Source organism: Ceratotherium simum, chromosome 22 (genome assembly GCF_057802395.1).
Source record: "Ceratotherium simum simum isolate JZ-2026a chromosome 22, ASM5780239v1, whole genome shotgun sequence".
In the NCBI taxonomy this organism is placed as follows: domain Eukaryota; kingdom Metazoa; phylum Chordata; class Mammalia; order Perissodactyla; family Rhinocerotidae; genus Ceratotherium; species Ceratotherium simum.
Window position 1 is genome coordinate 35,137,353 of NC_141921.1, and position 18,652 is coordinate 35,156,004.

Consider the following 18,652-nt stretch of genomic DNA (forward strand, 5'->3'; position numbering starts at 1 on the left):
TTAGGCCTCAGACCATGTCTCTCTTAGAACCTGTCTTTTTATATAAATCATGACATTTAACTTTCTACTTACTTCTCTGAAGCTTTATATGAATACCAAAGGGCAGTATTGGGGTGTTAGGTGAGATGATTCTGGTCTGTATGTCTTGTGTTAAGTTTTTTTTTTCCTTCTCTCTTGAAATCTGATGGCTACATTTACTCAGCATTTAGAGAATGTTATGTCAGAAAAAGTAAAGGCTGTCAATATGTAACAGATCTGGAGGAGCAGAACTTATTATCAACCCAAATATTTAATCTTGAAAAACTATTTCCAAGCATTTCAAGTAGCAACTATTATGAATATTTTAATACACAGATTGCGGCTTTTAACTTACCTGATTATCTCTTGCAGTAGCAATTCTTAATTTGATGACCAGTGTGACATGCCAGCATACATTGGTTTTACCAGAATGAGTATAGTGGGACTCTAGCAGGAACAAAGAGCTGACAAAGAGAGGAAGACGTTTTTTTCAGGGAGCAATTTAGTTGGATCTCATTGATGTTATAAGTAAGACTTATTTTAGGTATTTCTGGCCCAGCAAATTTAGAGAGATCCATTAAGATCTGCAGTAAGGCTGGGTGTTTATTATGCTATAGAGAATTTTGGTGATAAGCTTATATTTTTATTTCACACTTAAAGTTTAGAAACCCAGTTTTTGAAGCAGATTTGTAATTGTGATGATTGCAGTGAAGTTTTGTATTCATTCAAGTGACCAGTCGCAAGTCATACAACTAGTAAAAAATAGAGTTTCACTTAGGGGTAGTCTTTTCTGTTAGGAACAACAGCTTTATCAAACATAATTTTTTATCACTTTGTTTATCTCATTTAGGACTTCAGGTCAAAAATTGAAGTGGTAGAGAACATTACATTGATTGTATTCTAAGTGCCCCCCCACCCCCCAAAAAGAGTTCACATCTAAATTGAGTGCCTAATACCCATCTTTGCATCTGAGTGTTTGGTGTGATCATCAGGCTTGACTTGGGCAGCAAAGCAGAGACTGCAAATTGTAAGTACTCTGTGTAGATATAATAAAGAGTATTCTTGTCCTAGTTGTTGAACGTTGGGCCACGGAGATCTCAACCGGGCCAAAGAAGAGAGCCCAGGAAGATCATCACAGTCCCTGTAAAAGAAGATGTGCACCTGAAAAAGGCAGAGAATGCCTGGAAGCCCAGCCAGAAACGAGACAGCCAAGCTGAGGATCCCGAAAACATTAAAACCCAGGTGAGAACAGAAGGACGTTCTAACATCGTTTTGGAAATATAATGATTTGTTTTGATTTGTCATTTTGCCCTAGTAATATATGTAGAGATCTTAGTTTAAGACTTTTTGTAATTATTTTCCTATTAAAAGCGTTATTCTAAATAAGCCATCATGGATGCCAATAAACCTACTATTTTCTCTTGAAATTGCTTTCTTTGTGCTTTTCAAGACAGACTATGTCTAGAGGGTTCATATGTCAGAGACTTCTATCATTCTGGCTTAGATCAATATTTTCTCTTCTTAAAAATGTGTTTTTAGATTCTCAGTGATTACCCACTGCTTGTCTAGTTGGTACATTGCTTTATGTCTCCTTGTCAGGCTTTCATTTCTAATAAGTTAGCATTTAGAAACCTATCTTGTTTTAGAGTCTTTTGGAATAAAATTGAATTCTTTGCATCTTTCTCACCATTTCCTGCCCTCAGAACTCCTTCAGGTAAATTGAATGAATTCCTTTAATCCACACAAAATTGTTTTTTGTGTCAAATTATGTAAAATCTTTATTCATATTTTGCTGTACACACAATGCCAGTTCCTATCCCTGGGTCACCTCTATTACCTCCTTTGGATGTTTTTGCTTCTAGGCACCAAAACTAGAGTCTCTTCTTGAACTGTTTATCTGTACCAGAGCCAGGCATCACAGATCGCATACTGACTTTTAAGTGTCTGGTTGCTTATATATCTTTTCTTTCACCATGAACGGTTTAGTATAGCAGTCAAAAGCTCCAGCTCAGGAGACAGAGGCAAGTTCTGTTAGGCAGGTTCTTCATCTTAACTGTAGAATGAAGATACTACTATTACCTACTTCACAGGGCCATTGTGAAGATTAAATGAAGTTAAATGAAGCATTTGGCTTGGTTCCTGGAGCCCAGTTGGGTGCTCAGTATGATGATGTTCCTGGGATCAGAGATGTCCCTTATAAATCTTGGTTTTGATTCAGCACCAACACAGAACCTCATACATAGTAGATACTCAGTAAATACTTGTTAATTGAATGAAGTAACCAACAAAATTGTTCATGCCAAGTCAAGACCAAGATGAACTGATCCATCACAAAGCCGTGCTGTCAAACCTTAATTGGCTGCTTGCCTTCATTCATCTTTCTAGTGATTGGCCCAAACATTTTTCTCAAGTACATCCTTCTCCAGATTTACTGAAATCAAGTACCTAATGTTTCCTCCATTTCTTCTCAATATATCTCAAGTTAAAAAAAAAAAAATACTTTCTACATCCCTCCCTCTAATCCCCCTGAGAAATACTTAATGATAAGGGGCCTAAATGACTTGCAAAGTTAAAATTCCTGCCAGATCTTTATCATTGAAGATGAAGATTTCTTGTTTTAGTATTTAAGGCACTTGTATTAGTGCCTTATTTCATTAGATTCTTCCAACGCCTATGAAGGAGGGAATAGATACTGTCTGTTTTTTCCATATGAGGAAACTGAAGCTTCGAGAGATCAAGATATCCACAGTGTTGTGGTCACTAAATAGTCCATTTGTTGTGACTTGTAATCTGCCTCTCTTTACTCTGTAACAGAGTTCTCCCCATTAATGATTTATTTTTATTTCAGAAACATAACAGTAATTATATTGACTCAAAGTATCATTAATTAGCTAAGTTTTCTTTGGTGAATAGATAAAGCAAATCCAATAGAGAATGAATAGACTTCTTTTTCAGGGCTGGTACAACCTTCTTTTTCTTGACACTTTTTCTTCTAAATTCAGAGCATCTTCGCTTCATTACGTCTTTTTTGGTGTTTTTATTCTTCTCCTCTGTGTAGGTATACCCCATGTTGACTTGTTGCTCCTGCTAATTGTTATTCTGTCTCTTTCCTTTTTGTCAAAACAGTGGTTTTATTGTTGCCTCCACTTCCAGAAAACTCTTTCAGTCTTTTGTTCCTACCATTGTATTAAAACAACATTATGAGCGACCACCAATGACCTTATTCTTCCTATATCATAAAATTTCATCTTCTCCTTGAAGCAGTTCTAGGAGACATTGCCTCCTGACATGTCTAGACTCCTAAACATACATATACTACTGTGGTGGTTCCAATACTGGGATCCCCTGCTTCATCTCTCTTCTCTTGATACAACATTCCTACTGCTGCTGCCTGACTCATCTACCTGAAGCACTGATTTTTCTCTCTCCACCCTAGCTTTTAACCTGTCGTTTAAGACCTAATTTTCTCTCATAATTAGCGCACACTGGTTCTTTGATCTTTTCTTGTTCTCGATTCTCAAAATAGAAAATCCTCATTAACAATTCCTTCCTAAAATGTTTTCCTCTTCCTAAAATGTCTTCTCTCCTGTCTTTTCACTTAGCCAACTTTTTTTGTCCTTCATATTCTGGCCCAATTCTCACTTCCTTCTTAAGGCATTCCTTGACTAACCCAGTGCCTTTGACCTCTCTTGTACCTACACTACTCCCTTCTTTGGCTCCTAATCCACCTTGTCCTTGCTGTGTCACTCTACTTGTAACTATCTTGTCTCTGCAGCTAAATTTTGGTGGCCTGGAAGGCAATAACTATGCCTTATGCTTCATTTGTACCTACAGAATTTGTTGAGCATCAAGTAGATAGTCAGTTATGATGAATAAATGATTTTCAGTAAATTTTTTGTTGTTGTTTGATGCTGGAGATTTTTTTATTATTGAGTGTAATTGACATATTATATTAGTTTGAGGTATACAATGTAATGATTCGATTTTTGTATGTTTTACAAAATGATCACCACAGTTAGTCTAGTTAACATCCATCATCATACGTAGTTACAAAATTTATTTTTTCTTATGATGAGAACTTTTAAGAACTACTTTCTTAGCAACTTTCAAGTATGTGATATGGTATCATTAACTATAGTCATGTTCTACATTACTTCAATAAATTACCTTTTTATTATACTCTTTTTCTAAGCTTCACTTATCTTCTGAAATATTTGAAGATGTTTGAAAGTTTTTTTTTCCTCGATGTTAAAGCAGTTTAAAGTTTTAGACCTAAATGCTACTGTCTCAGTTGATAAAATTTTAAAGAGATACAATGACTCCCTCCTTCCCTAATAAACTTTTAATGTTTTTTCTTTATAAAAGCAATACTGACTCATTGCTGAAAAACTTCACAGTGTTACTTTTAAAAATTTAAATAAATTTATTTAGGGCTGGCCCCGTGGCTTAGCGGTTAAGTGTGTGTGCTCCGCTGCTGGCGGCCCGGGCTCGGATCCTGGGTGCACACCGACGCACTGCTTCTCCGGCCACGCTGAGGCCGCGTCCCACATACAGCAACTAGAAGGATGTGCAGCTATGACACACAACTGTCTACTGGGGCTTTGGGGGAAAAATAAATAAATAAAAATTTTTAAAAAATTAAATAAATTTATTTACTATCTTCTGCCTACTGAAAACTGTTAACATATTGGCACATATTCTAAAAGTCCTTGTATTTAGATACAAATTTTTATAGGAATGAAACAAAACATTTTATAGGCCTTTTCAGTTATGGTATCATGGTTTCATGGATTTTTGCGACTTCATATTTTTACTAAGGCATAATTTACATTTAGTAAAAGTTACTTTTTTGTATACAGTTCCACAGTTGTTGACAAGCACACAGTCATTTAACTACCACCACAATCAAGATGTAGAACATTTCCGTCAGCCCCTCGAAATTTCCTTGTACTAATTTATATTCAGCCTCTCCTCACATGCCCCCCTCTGGCAGTCACTGATTTGTTTGTCCCTATAGTGTTGCTTTTTCCAGAATATCATATAAATGAAATCATTTTGAATATAGCTTCTTTCACTTAGCATATACATTTGAGATTCAACCATAACATTACATGTATGATTAGTTTATTCCTTGTTTTTTATTACCCAGTAGTGTTCCATTGTTTGGATATACCAGAAATTGTTTATTCATTCACAGGATAAGCAGTTTCTAGGTTTTGGCAATTACAAATAAAATCACTATAAACATTCACATATAGGATTTGTGTGAACATAAGTTTTTGTTTCTTCTGGATAAATTCCTAACTATGAGATTGCTGAGTTATTTCTGTAGGTTTAACTTTATTAGAAAACACCAAACTGTTTTCCAAGATGATTATTGTACCGTTTTGTATTTCCACTGGCAAAGCATGAGAGTTTCAATTATTCCACATCTTCACCAGCACTTATTGTTTTCTGCTTGATAAAGTTTAGCCATTCCTAATGGATATGTGATAGTATCTCATTGTAGTTTTAATTTGCATTTCCCAAATGACTTAATATGTTGAATAAGCACATCTTTTTATGTGCTTATTTGCCACTCATGTATCTTCTTTGGTAAAATTTCTGATCATATCTTTTGCCCTGTTTCATTGGGTGGTATTTTTTTTTTTTTTTTTTTTTTGAGGAAGATGGGCCCTGCACTAACATCTATTGCCAATCTTCCTCTTTCTCTTTTTTCTCTCTAAAGCCTCAGTACATAGTTGTATATCATAGTTGTAGAGATATAGCTCTTCTATGTAGGACGCTGCCTCAGCATGGCTTGATGAGCGGTGAGTAGGTCCATGCCTGGGACCTGAACCAGCAAACTTAACCAACCGCTATGCCACCAGGCTGGCCCCTGGTGTGTTTTCTTACAGTTCAGTTTTGAAAGTTCTTTATATATTCTGGAAACAAATTCTTTTTTTTTTTTTTAAAGATTTTATTTATTTATTTTTTCCCCCCAAAGCCCCAGTAGATAGTTGTGTGTCATAGCTGCACATCCTTCTAGTTGCTGTATGTGGGACGCGGCCTCAGCATGGCCGGAGAAGCAGCGCGTCGGTGCGAGCCCGGGATCCGAACCCGGGTCGCCAGCAGTGGAGCGCGCTCACTCAACCACCAAGCCACAGGGCCGGCCCTGGAAACAAATTCTTTATGGAATGTGTGTTTTGCAAAAATTTTCTCCTTGTCTGGTCTGTCTTTTAATGGTGTCTTTTGTAGAGCAGAAGCTTTTAATTTTGATGATGCTTAGTTTATTCATTTTTTCATTTATAGATTGTGCTTTTGCTGTCATTTCTAAAAAATCTTTGCATAACCCAAGAATACAAAGTTTTTTTCCTATGTCATCTTCTAGAATTTGCAGTTAGGTTTTACATTTTGGTCTATGATCCAGTTTTAGTTAATTTTTGTATTATGTGCAAGGTATGATTAGGTTCACTTTTCTTTTTTTTTTTTTTTTTTTTTTTTAAAGATTTTATTTATTTTATTTTTCCCCCCAAAGCCCCAGTGGATAGTTGTGTGTTGTAGCTGCACATCCTTCTAGTTGCTGTATGTGGGACTCGGCCTCAGGATGAACGGAGAAGTGGTGCCTCGATGCGCACCCGGGATCGGAACCCGGGCCACCAGCATCGCAGCGCGCGCACTTAACCACCAAGCCACAGGGCCGGCCCCTAGGTTCACTTTTCTTTTTGCTTATGAATATCCAGTTGTTCCAGCACCATTTGTTGAAAAGACTGTCCCTTATCCATGGAGTCTCCTTTGGACCTTTTTTGAAAATCAATTCATCATATATATGAGAATTTATTTCTAGACTTTCTGTTCTGTTCCAGTGATCTCTGTGTCTGTCCTCTGGCCAATACCACACTGTCTGTTTATAGTAGTTTTTTATAGTAAGTGTTGAAATCAAGTTGTATGAGTCCTCTAACTTTGGTATCTTTCAAAATTGTTTAGGCTATTCTAGTTTTTTTATCTTTCCATATAAATCGTAGAATCAGCTTCTTGATTTGTACAAAAAAAATCCTACTAGGATTTTTATTTTGATTGTGTTAAGTCTGTAGATCAAGTTAAAGAAAACTGAGAACAATAATGAATCTTCTAATACTTAACGTGGTATAGATCTCCATTCATTTAGTCCTCATTGAGTTCTTTCATCAGTAATTTATAGTTTTCATCATACAGCTCCTATGGATATTTTTGTTAGATTCTTAGCTAAGTATTTCATGGGTTTTGGTGCCTTTGTAAATGGTCCTTTTTGAACAATGTAATTTATAGTTGTTTGTTACTAACATAGAGAAATAAAGTTGATGTTTGTATATTGATTTGTATTCTACAATCTTGCTCGACTCACTTATTAGTTCTAATATCTCTTTTTGTAGATATTAGATATTGGATGATATGTAGACAATCATATCATCGGTGACTAGAGAGTTTTATTTCTTCCTTTACGATCTGTATGGATTATAGTTCTTTTTCTTTGCTTTATTGTACTGACTGCAACTTCCAGTGTGATTTTGAATAGGAATGGTGAGAATGGACATTTTTGTTCTGTTCGCAGTCTTAGGGGGAAAACATTCGTTCTTTCACCGTTGAGTAGAGTTATAGATGGGCTTTTTCTTGTTGAGGAAACTCTCTTCTATTCCTAATTTGATAAGAATTTCTACAACATCTAAAAAACTCTTGCCTACTATTCTATGCCATAATTTGTACTATACCATAACTTAATCAAATTCCTATTTTAAGACATTTAAGTTATTTGCTATATAGAGTTATTGATAGTTATTGTGGCTAAAATCTTTTATACCTATCCTTAAATATGAATTAATTTTTAAAAGTATAATTGCTGATTCAAAGGGCAGTCACAGTTTTAAAGCTTTTAATACACATTGTGGAATTGCCCCTAGAAATGTACTAGATGGGGCTGGCCCGGTGGCGTAGCCATTAAGTGTGCGCGCTCCGCTTCAGTGGCCCAGGGTTCGCAGGTTCAGATCCCGGGCATGCACCGACGCACCACTTGTCAAGACATGCTGTGGCGGTGTCCCATATAAAGTAGAGGAAGATGGGCACGGGCGTTAGCCCAGGGCCAATCTTCCTCAGCAAAAAAAGAGGAGGATTGGCATCGGATGTTAGCTCAGGGCTAATCTTCCTCACAAAAAATTAATTAATTAATTAAATAAAATTGGTGAGTTTAAAAACAAAAAAAGAAATGTACCAGATGATACTCCCACCAGTAAAGGATGACTATACCTAGTTCCTAGAATTCTCATTAGGAGTGAAAAAGAGGTGGTATAATTTTTTACTATTTGTTAAAATAGATTTAGTTATTTCTGTGGCTAGTTCACATTTTTTGTTCTTAATTTGGGGACTTTAACTTATAAATGATAAGCAAAATATTAATTCTTACAAAAAAACATCAAATAGTCCCAGTTACTATACTGCTCTTTTCTTTTTTGTGGCCCTTCTAGGAACTTTTTAGAAAAGTTCGAAGTATCTTAAATAAATTGACACCACAAATGTTCAACCAACTGATGAAGCAAGTGTCAGGACTTACTGTTGACACAGAGGAGCGGCTGAAAGGAGTCATTGACCTGGTCTTTGAGAAAGCTATTGATGAACCCAGTTTCTCTGTGGCTTACGCAAACATGTGTCGATGTCTAGTAACGGTAAGAAGAGAGGAAGGAGTAAAACCAGAAATCTCCAAGAGGTATATTCTCCCCTCACTACACATTCTTCCCAGAAGTGTTATTGGGGCAACGTAAAGGGGAGAATATATTTTTAGCACTTATTAATATAATATCCTCATTGTATAAAAAGAATCTTGCTTTATTAAAATGTATCCTCACCTCTGGAGGGGATGTGGAGACTAGACTAAAATAGACATGATGTGGTCCTATCCAATGTGAGAAGGATTGAATAAGGTTTAAATTAGCAATATGAAATTATTGTCATGGACACTCAATTTTTCCTGGGATGTCATCTTACAGAAATAAAGTGAATACATGTATTCACATTTAATTAAATTCAAAATTGAGAGACATTGGTTCTAATTCTAGCTTCTGAAAATGATAGGATAGTTGTGGTTATAAAGGGTTCAAAACTGATAATTTCATCTTTTAGGAACTATTAGATTTCTTTCTCTTTACATTGTCCACAGCCAATTAATCTCCATAGCCTGTCAAATCTAGGGCAAGACAGAATGGGAAACCAAAGAGCTTCTGGTTAGTGTTCCTTGTCTTCTGTTCTGAAGTCATAAACCTGCCATGTACCATATGTGTTTTCTCTACTTGTTACTGTTACCAAGGTATCTGTGTCAGAAATGTGTGTCCTTTAACATTTGAGTTTTTTCTTAATTATCACAACTCATTATCATGCCTCTATATAAAATGCAAAACTCTATCATTCTGTTAATATTTTGAGTACCTGTTCAAAGGTAGGTAAGTCTGTTGGGACTTGGAAAAGTTTTATCTTCTTTCTTTAAGGAACTCAAAATTCATATTGAAAAAAAGCATTCACAAGAGAAAAATCACTTATAAGATATGCTGTGATATTGCAGTGTGTTGATGCCTGCATGGATGGTTTAGACTTACAAATCAAGTTGGAGGAAAAAGAAATCACTGTGTTGGTGGGAGAGTGATAAACTTTTACGAAGCAAGTAGTTTGAGTTGGGTCTGGGAGGATGGAGAGTATAACTATAGAGAAGGAAGAACATATTCTAGGCAGGTTCAAGTCTGAGGCAGCAAGCATGGCCTAATGGTTACAGACATGGGCTTTGGAGTCTCACAGTTCTAGCTTTAAAATTTAAACTTTAAAATTTAAATGCCACTTGCTAACTTTAGAACCTTACAGTTGTTACATAACCTCTTTAAACCTCAGTTTTTAATCCATAAAATAAGATTAATTCATACAATTTAAGGTTATTATAATGATAAAATTAATTAAAATGAATGAAATTGTGTATGTAAAGTTCCCAGCTCAGTATTTGGCCTGTAGTAAAGTCTTAAATAATTCAAAAACTATATTGGTGGTGGGAAAGATGGCGAAGATCTTGAAATGCTGACTGTAGAACGAGGATGATTGTAGTAACAGAAACCATATCTATTCAGCACCTGTTAGGTTGCAATATGGGCAGATGCTTTACATAGTATATTATTTTTAATGGTTATTATAACCCTGAAAGGTCAGTATTATTAGCCCCACTTTATTAAATTGGAAACTGAGACTTAAAAAAGGATAAATAACTTGCTCAAGGTCATATAAGTAGTAAGTGGAAGTGCTAGAATCCAAATCTAGGATTATTTAACTCATTGCCTTCTAATGTACTAGTTATCTGAAAGCAAACTGATTCTCCATCTCATGCCCCTCGTTTTCATTGTGGCAGGCATGACATCCTGGAGTCACTAATTAGAACTGGGACTAGATCCCAGATCTTTTGGCTCATGTTCTTTTTCAGTTTTGGATTTAATCTTATAGGCAGAGAAAGATTGTTTTTGTTTTTTAATAGAAGAGTATCTTTGATGAAAATGATCTTTGAAAAGGCCGAGTAATAATAAAAGTTGGATTGGAATAGGAAGAAATTATAGATAAACCAACCATTTATGTGACTTTTGTTATGATCTACCCTTTTTTAAGTAAGATTTTTTAAACTTTGTTGGGTTATTTTAAATTACAGAATCACCTGTTGGGATAAGTCCAGCAGTATAGACGCATACAGAGAAGTAGTTAATGCCCTTCCAGTTGCTGCCCCAGCCAGTTGAGCCTCCTTCCCTCCAAGGCAGTCAGTGTGAATGGTTTGCATGTGTCCTTCCACAGTTTTCTTTATATTAATGAAATCATATAAAAACATACACATATACATATGTATAAAGAGGATATTTTGTTGCTTTAATTGAATTATATCATCCACATTGTTTTGTAGTTTGCATTTTTTTATTTAACATGTTTTGGGCATCCCGCTAGGTCATTCCAGATAGATTTTACTCATACATTTTTAGTAGTTGCATATATGTATATACCATAATTTTTCCAGCTATTTCGCTCCCTCCCCCTCCCTCCCTGTCTCTTCCCCTGCCCCAACCCCCACCCCGCCAGGTTTCTAGTTTGGGTTTTTTTTTTTTTACAACCATAAGCAATGCTGCAATAAACATCTAAGTATATTTATCATTACATGCTGGAGCTTTTCCTTTTTTGGGGGGGCGGGGGTGAGGAAGATTGGCCCTGAGCTAGCATCTGTTGCCAATCTTTCTCTTTTTGCTGAGGAAGGTTGTCCTTGAGCTGACATCTGTGCTCATCTTCCACTGTTTTGTGTGTGGTGTGCGGCCACAGCATGGCTTGATGAGCGGTGCGTCAGTCAGTGCCCAGAATCTGAACCTGCGAACCCCAGGCCGCCACAGCAGAGCGCGTGCACTTAACCACTGTTGGCCAGCCCCTGGAGCTTTTACTTATTTAGCATACATTTCCCTAAAGTTGTATCATATACCAAAGCATATATGTTTTTAAACTTCTTTTTTGGTTGAAGTATAACAGACATACATGCTGTTTGGGAAAAGAAAAATACCTCATTTGTAGTTTTGTGAAATTTAGTAATGTAAATACTCTTCATGGCTGATTTTAAGCTACCAGCAGTTTGACAGTTGACGCACAAAGTTCCTATTTAACAATTGGCTTTCATGAACCAGTATGAGCCAACTTTATCATACCACTACAACATGCGTACCGAAAAGTCTATAAATCAGTAGTGTACAGCTCAATGTATATCAGTAAAGTAAACACACCTACCACCCTGGTCAATATATAGAACTGTAACCTTCCCTCTTTCTTAAAGATAACCACTATCCTGACTTCTAACACCTAATTTACTTTTGAGATACTGAGGGCCTGAAATAAAAGAGTGGCAATGGGAATAAAGTTATGGGTGCCTAATACAAACCAAATACAAAAATCAAACAATCACAGGAGTAATGAAAATCTCAATATGAAAAGCTGACCTTTCAAGAGAAAATTGAGGAGACTATCTTCATGAAATTTAAGTAGGGAAAAATTTCTTCAGCAAGATTCAAAATGAATATAAAGGAAAAAAATCACATTAGACTGTTAAAATTTACTATCTTTGGTGCATCAGGTGATACCAGAAATAAAATAAAAAGATAAAGCCACAGCCTGGGAGAATCTCTTTGGAATACATAAGTGACACAATATTAGAATTCAGAATTGAGGGAAAAGAAGCAAATTAATAAGAAAAAAAATGCCTAGTTAAAAAATGGGCAGTTCTGGGGGCCAGCCCCGGGGCGTAGCTGTTAAGCGCGCACGATCAGCTGCTGGCGGCCCGGGTTTGGATCCTGGGCGCGCACCGACACACCGCTTGTCAAGCCATGCTGTGGCAGTGTCCCACATAAAGTGGAGGAAGACTAGCACGGATGTTAGCTCAGGGCCAGTCTTTCTCAGCAAAAAAAGAGGAGGATTGGCATGGATGTTAGCTCAGGGCTGATATTCCTCATAATAATAATAATTAACAACAAGAACAAATGGGCAGTTCATAGAAGTGAAAATCTATTGGCTGATAAATTTAAGAAAAGATACTCAGTGTTATTCCTTATTAGGGAAATGACAAGATAAACCACAATTCTATACAAGTCACCTGCATTAGAATGAAAAAAATTGAAACCATTTTAAAGTGTTGACAAAGATGAATACAATCACTTTAGAGAGTAATTGGACAGTAATGTTGAAGATGATCATATACTACTCCCTAGCAATTTTACTTCTTGGTATATACCTCAGAGAAATTCCCAGATGTGTACAAGTAATCATACATAAGAATGTTGATTTGTGTATTGGTTTTAATAGTGAATAGTAGAAAATAATTGAAATAAGCCTAAATAAGACAGAGTATACCACAATTTATTTGTTCAGTGGATTTGAATAGTAATATATATACATAGCAACTAAAATTAATGAAGTAGGGCCGGCCCCGTGGCTTAGCGGTTAAATGCGCACACTCCGCTATTGGCGGCCTGGGTTCGGATTCCGGGTGCACACTGAGGCACCACTTCTCCGGCCATGCTGAGGCCGTGTCCCACATACAGCAATTAGAAGGATGTGCAACTATGACATACAACTATGTACTGGGGCTTTGGGGGGACAAAAAAAAAGGAGGAGGATTGGCAATAGATGTTAGCTCAGAGCCGGTCTTCCTCAGCAAAAAGAGGAGGATTAGCATGGATGTTAGCTCAGGGCTGATCTTCCTCACAAAAAAAATAAATAAATAAATAAATAATAAAATTAATACTAAAGGTATTAGCATGGATCAGCCTAAAAAATAGTACTTGAATAACAGTATAACACCATTTAATAAAGTTTTGTAATATGCAAATAAAATTATTATTCATTAAATACATAAAAATCAAATTATACAAGTTAGAAATGCTAAACATTAAATTCAAGGTGAGAGAGAAGGAAGTGGGATTAAGGAAAAGTACACAGGGACAATTATTAGCACTCTGCTATTGACAGGCTAGGTAATTCAGACTCATGGATAACAATTGGAAAAGCTGGTCACAATATTAAAAAATCTCAAAGGCATCATAAAGCTAAAATAAAGAATTATTAAGGCTAAGATCCTAGAAAAGGTGGAAATTCAAAGAAAAGTGAGACGTTTGGTAAAACTTCCCCTAGAAGAGGCAACTAAAAATCTTAACTGTTTTTCATAGACTTGTTGGGCTAGGGTGACAAAACTTGGGGTCAGGGCCCTCCAAAAGGAGTGGCAGAAAAGGCTCTGGTAAATCCGCCTATCCTTTAGGCTGGGATCCCAAAGGACTACATGCCTGGAACAAGGGTGAACCAGAAATTGACCTGCTCTCACAGGTACTGTAGCTCAATATTAAATCATCTGAACCCTTATATTTGGATTACAGTGATTTCAGAGCTAGTAATCCCTAGACTATCATACTAGTCTTCAAATTATGTCTGCGAACAGTTTTTCAAATAAAATGTCCAGCACACAATTAGAAATAATTAGTCACAGAGGGAAAAAAGACAGCATGAGTGAGAACCAGCAACAGATGTCGCACAGGGGCCCCAGCTATTGGCTTTCTCAAATACAGACGTTAGATGACTATACTTATTGTATTCAAGGTGATAAAGATAGATTGAGAATTTCAAGAAAACAAAATCTGAAAAGAACCAATCGAAATTCTAGAACTAAATATTATAATAAAATTAAAAACTTAACATGGATGAGTTTAATAGCAGATTGGACACAGCTGGAGAAAAGAATAATGAACTAGAAGATAGGTCTGTAGAATTCAGAATGAAGCACAGAGGAGAGAGGATAGACTGAAAAAAAGCAATAGTTGAAGAGAATGGCTGAGAAATTTTTCATACCTGAGATGTTAAAGTCACAGATTCAAAAGATTTCCTACAAATTCCAAGCATGAATTTAAAAAAGGTGAAAATGAAGGGAAGCTTTTAGACCAGTCAAGTAAAGCTATTTACAACAGAAGATGAAAAATAGCCAGAGGGGAAAAATAAGATATTAAAAAGTACAATAATTTGTCTGCAGGTTTCTTAATCAGGACACAAAAGTCACTATATACAAAAGAAAAGATTGATAAATTTAATGAACTATGTTAAAATTAGTGTTGTTGTTTTTTTTTTAAGATTTTATTTATTTATTTATTTTCCCCCCAAAGCCCCAGTAGATAGTTGTATGTCATAGCTGCACATCCTTCTAGTTGCTGCATGTGGGACGAGGCCTCAGCATGGCCGGAGAAGCAGTGCGTCGGTGCGCACCCGGGATCCGAACCCGGGCCGCCAGCAGCAGAGCGCGAGCACCTAACCGCTAAGCCATGGGGCCAGCCCTAAAATTAGTGTTTTTCATCAAATATGTGGTTAAGAGAGTAAAAATGCGAGCCACGTATTAGAAAAAGATAATTGCAACATAAAAATCCAATAAAGTATTTATATATCAGATTAAAAAAAGGCTACTAGAAATCAATAAGATAATAGCTCAGTTTTTTAAACAGACGAGACTTACATAGTCACTTTACCGAAGAGGTTATCCAAATGACCGACAAACGTGAAAAAAATTAATCAGCTAGGCACAAAACCATGCAGTAATACCACATTACTAAATTTACCAGGTATTGGCAAATATGTGAAGCAACAAGAACTCTCAAACACTGCCGGTGGGAATATAAATTATAACAGCTGCTTTGGAAAAGACTTCAGCATTATCTACAAAAGCTGAAGTTATTTTTCTGCTATAACCAGGATTTGCATTCTGAAGTATATACCCAGCCGATAAACATACATTTCTTATGTGCCAAGAAACATATATAAAAATTTAGTAGTATTTTTCATGATGGGTAAAAATTTGAAATGGTGTCCATTCGGTAGTAGAATGGATAAATTGTTGCATGTTTATAGTAAGACAGTGAACCCGAACTACAGCTATACACATGTGGATGAATCTCACAATAAGCTTGAGCAAAAGAAACCAGACCCAAAAGAATATATACTGTGTGAAATAAAGTTCAAAAAGGAAGTAAAAATAAACTACGGTGTTGGGGGATGCATGTCTATAAAACAAAGAAAAGCAAAAAAAGTAGTTATTACAAAAATATAGGATAATGGGATTAACTTTAGGGGCTGGAGGTGGCAGGGCTTTGGAAGGAGAATTCAGGTGGGGCTCTGGGAAGATATCAGTGCTCGTTTTCTTGACCCCGGTGCTAAATCTAGTGGTGTTGGGGCCGGCCTGGTGGCGCAAGCAGTTAAGTGCATGCGCTGTGGCAGCCCGCCGGTTCGTCTCCCGGGCGCGCACCGATGCACTGCTTGTCAAGCCATGCTGTGGCGGCGTCCCATATAAAGTGGAGGAAGATGGGCACGGATGTTAGCCCAGGGCCAGTCTTCCTCAGCAAAAAAAAACAAAGAGGAGGATTGGCAGATGTAAGCACAGGGCTGATCCCCCCACCCCCAAAACAAACAAACAAACAAACAAAAAACAAATCTAGTAGTGTTCATGTGAAGTTGCCTTATCATAATTCATTGAGCTGGACCTTAAAAAGTTAAAAGAAAAAAAAAACAAGCAATAGAGTAAAGAATAAACAAATACTCTGTCTTCTTGAGCTTTAATGTTTAGTTTCTTATAAAGTAAAAGATCTAAAGCAAATATGGCAAAATATTAAGATGTAACAAAGTTAGATGATGAATACATGAATGTGTGCTGTATGATTTTATACTCTATAGGGAAATAAATGGAGTTTAGCCAATTATTTTTTCAAGATGACATGTCCATGGGCCAGTGTTGCCCCAAATTCAAATGTTAGTATATGTTTCACTAATGCCAGCTCAAACAGATTTCTTTCCTTCAAGTGTCTGTTTAATATACTAATGTTTGTTGTGAAATTAAACAAAAAGGATCTACTCTGTGCAGCATTTTACAACCGTTCTTAACCATGGGAACTGTTTTTTTTTTTTTTTTTTAAGATAATTACTACTTTGAGAAATGATACCTCCCAATGGAATGAGAGAAATGGAAGACAGTGAATAAAAAATTAACTGGGGGAGGTGCTCTTTTCCTATTCATTGTACTCATTAAGTTATTTAAGTAACTTCACTGTTATTATCAATATGTTTTACTGACACACTCACAGGTTCAATTGCAAGGACTTTGGCCTGATTCATAATCATAAGAAATGTGTAGACCTGTGCCACGTGCATGGATTATCAGTGTTGGTCATTTGAAATAATGGACGCTATTACAGTTGACCACACAGAGTCATACAATATAGTCATAAGTAGTAGTAGTAAAGGTAAGGAATAGTGGGATTCATAGCAATATTTTTTTGAGATTTTTGCTAAAATGGGTACATCTAACTGACTTAATCCTCATAACCATTTTATTATCTCTATTTCACAACTTTGTCTGAAAGTTAGGAAATTGCCTAAATAGAGATTTTATACTTACAGAGATTCTGAAAATTAAATGACAGAACCTTAGTTCAAACAAATGCCTAGATCATTGGTTCTCAACCAGGGGTGGTTTTGTTCCCCAGGGGACATTGGGCAATGGCTGGAGACATTTTTTGGTTATTGCTGCTGGCGTCTTAGTGGGTAAAGGCCTAGGATGCTACTAAACATCCTACAGTGCGTGCACAAGACAGCCTCCCACAATAAAGAATTATCTAACCCAGAATGTCAGTAGTGTCGAGAAACTCTGGCCTAGATTGTTGAGATTTTAAGATTTAGAATACTCATTCTTATTGTTTAGAGCAGTTTCTAAGCTTTTTTTCTGCGTTGGTGCCTTTCACATGGATCACACACCCCCATTTAAAACATCTTTCGGGGCCAGGCTGGTGGTGCAAGCGGTTAAGTGCTTGTGCTCCGCTGCCTTGGCCCAGGGTTCGCTGGTTAGGATCCCGGGCGTGCACCGACGCACTGCTTGGCAAGCCATGCTGTGGTGGCGTCCCGTATAAAGTGGAGGAAGATGGGGAGGGATGTTAGCCCAGGGCCAGTCTTCCTCAGCAAAAAAAAGAGGAGGATTGGCAGATGTTAGCTGAGGGCTGATCTCCTCACAAAAAATAAATAAATAAATAAAATAAAACCTCTTTCATTACTTTGCATCAATTATCTAGGTGAGGGCTAGAGAATGCAGTTATATTGTGAGTCAATTTTCCATGACATCTCAAAGGATAGGCTTTTAAGAAAGGAGTTCTTTAGTTTTATAGAGATTGCTCTGTAAATGCCATATTTATCATGCACACGGACACACATATACAGCTGCCCGCCTCTACCAAGCTCTACCAAGTGAAACCTCTAGCCCAAAAGGCTTAAGGGCATCATAAGAGATAGTCACTATGCCTCTGGAGTGTGCTGCTACTTCTAATGGTTCAACTAGGGATGACTGAAGAAACCTGCAGGACCTTCACAAACTGCAAAGCATTTAACTAGAATTCAATACTTCTTTTAGGAGGACATCTGAATTGAGTGGCAAATGGGGAAGAATGGACAAGAGAAAATGTTATCCTGTATCTAAATCTGTACTTAAATAAAATTTTGAATTAGATTATTGGTAATTTAAAATTGCTATGCTTTTGTTTGAATCATAATTTAAATGAAAATACCCATCTCAGAACCCCATTAGAATGTAAGCTCCTAAGAGCGGGGACTTGTTCTGTTTTTCTTTTTTCTTTTTTCCCCAGTGCTAAATTCCTAGTGCCCAAAATGGTTCCTGGCACATAATAGACCCTCAGACATGTGTTGTAAGTGAGTGGGTAAATGCATGAATGAAAGAATAACAACTTGAGTTTATTTTATGCCCTAAGTCTGCGTTTTTGTTACTTTTTATCTCTGCTGTGGCAGATGTGCATACCTTAGCTGTAAAAAAATGGCACTAAAGGTAGATTTTTGAGCATTCTGTGTCCGGTTATGCCAGGTCCAGAACTTTTAGTGTTACCAATTTTTAAGTGCTTTAAAGTAAGACGTGAAAAGAATGACAAGACTGAGTATGGCAAGAGACACTAAGAAAACAAGGGAGACACAACTAAATCTCATCAGAAATAAAGCCTGGAATTACAGACTGAAAAGTCGGCCTTAGGCAACAGCAAGTGGCTGGAATCAACTGGAG

General features: G+C 36.7%; 1 protein-coding gene across 16 annotated transcripts in view; it reads left to right on the forward strand.

Moving 5' to 3' along the window:
- Nucleotides 1-18,652, forward strand: part of EIF4G3 (eukaryotic translation initiation factor 4 gamma 3) — a 351,740-nt gene that overhangs the window by 271,564 nt on the left and 61,524 nt on the right. For all 16 annotated transcript variants that reach the window (XM_087446641.1, XM_087446642.1, XM_087446643.1 and 13 more), the window contains 2 exons: nucleotides 1,090-1,260; nucleotides 8,496-8,693. In XM_087446641.1, coding sequence (XP_087302767.1) covers nucleotides 1,090-1,260; nucleotides 8,496-8,693 — 369 coding nt within the window. The remainder of the gene's footprint in view (nucleotides 1-1,089; nucleotides 1,261-8,495; nucleotides 8,694-18,652) is intronic.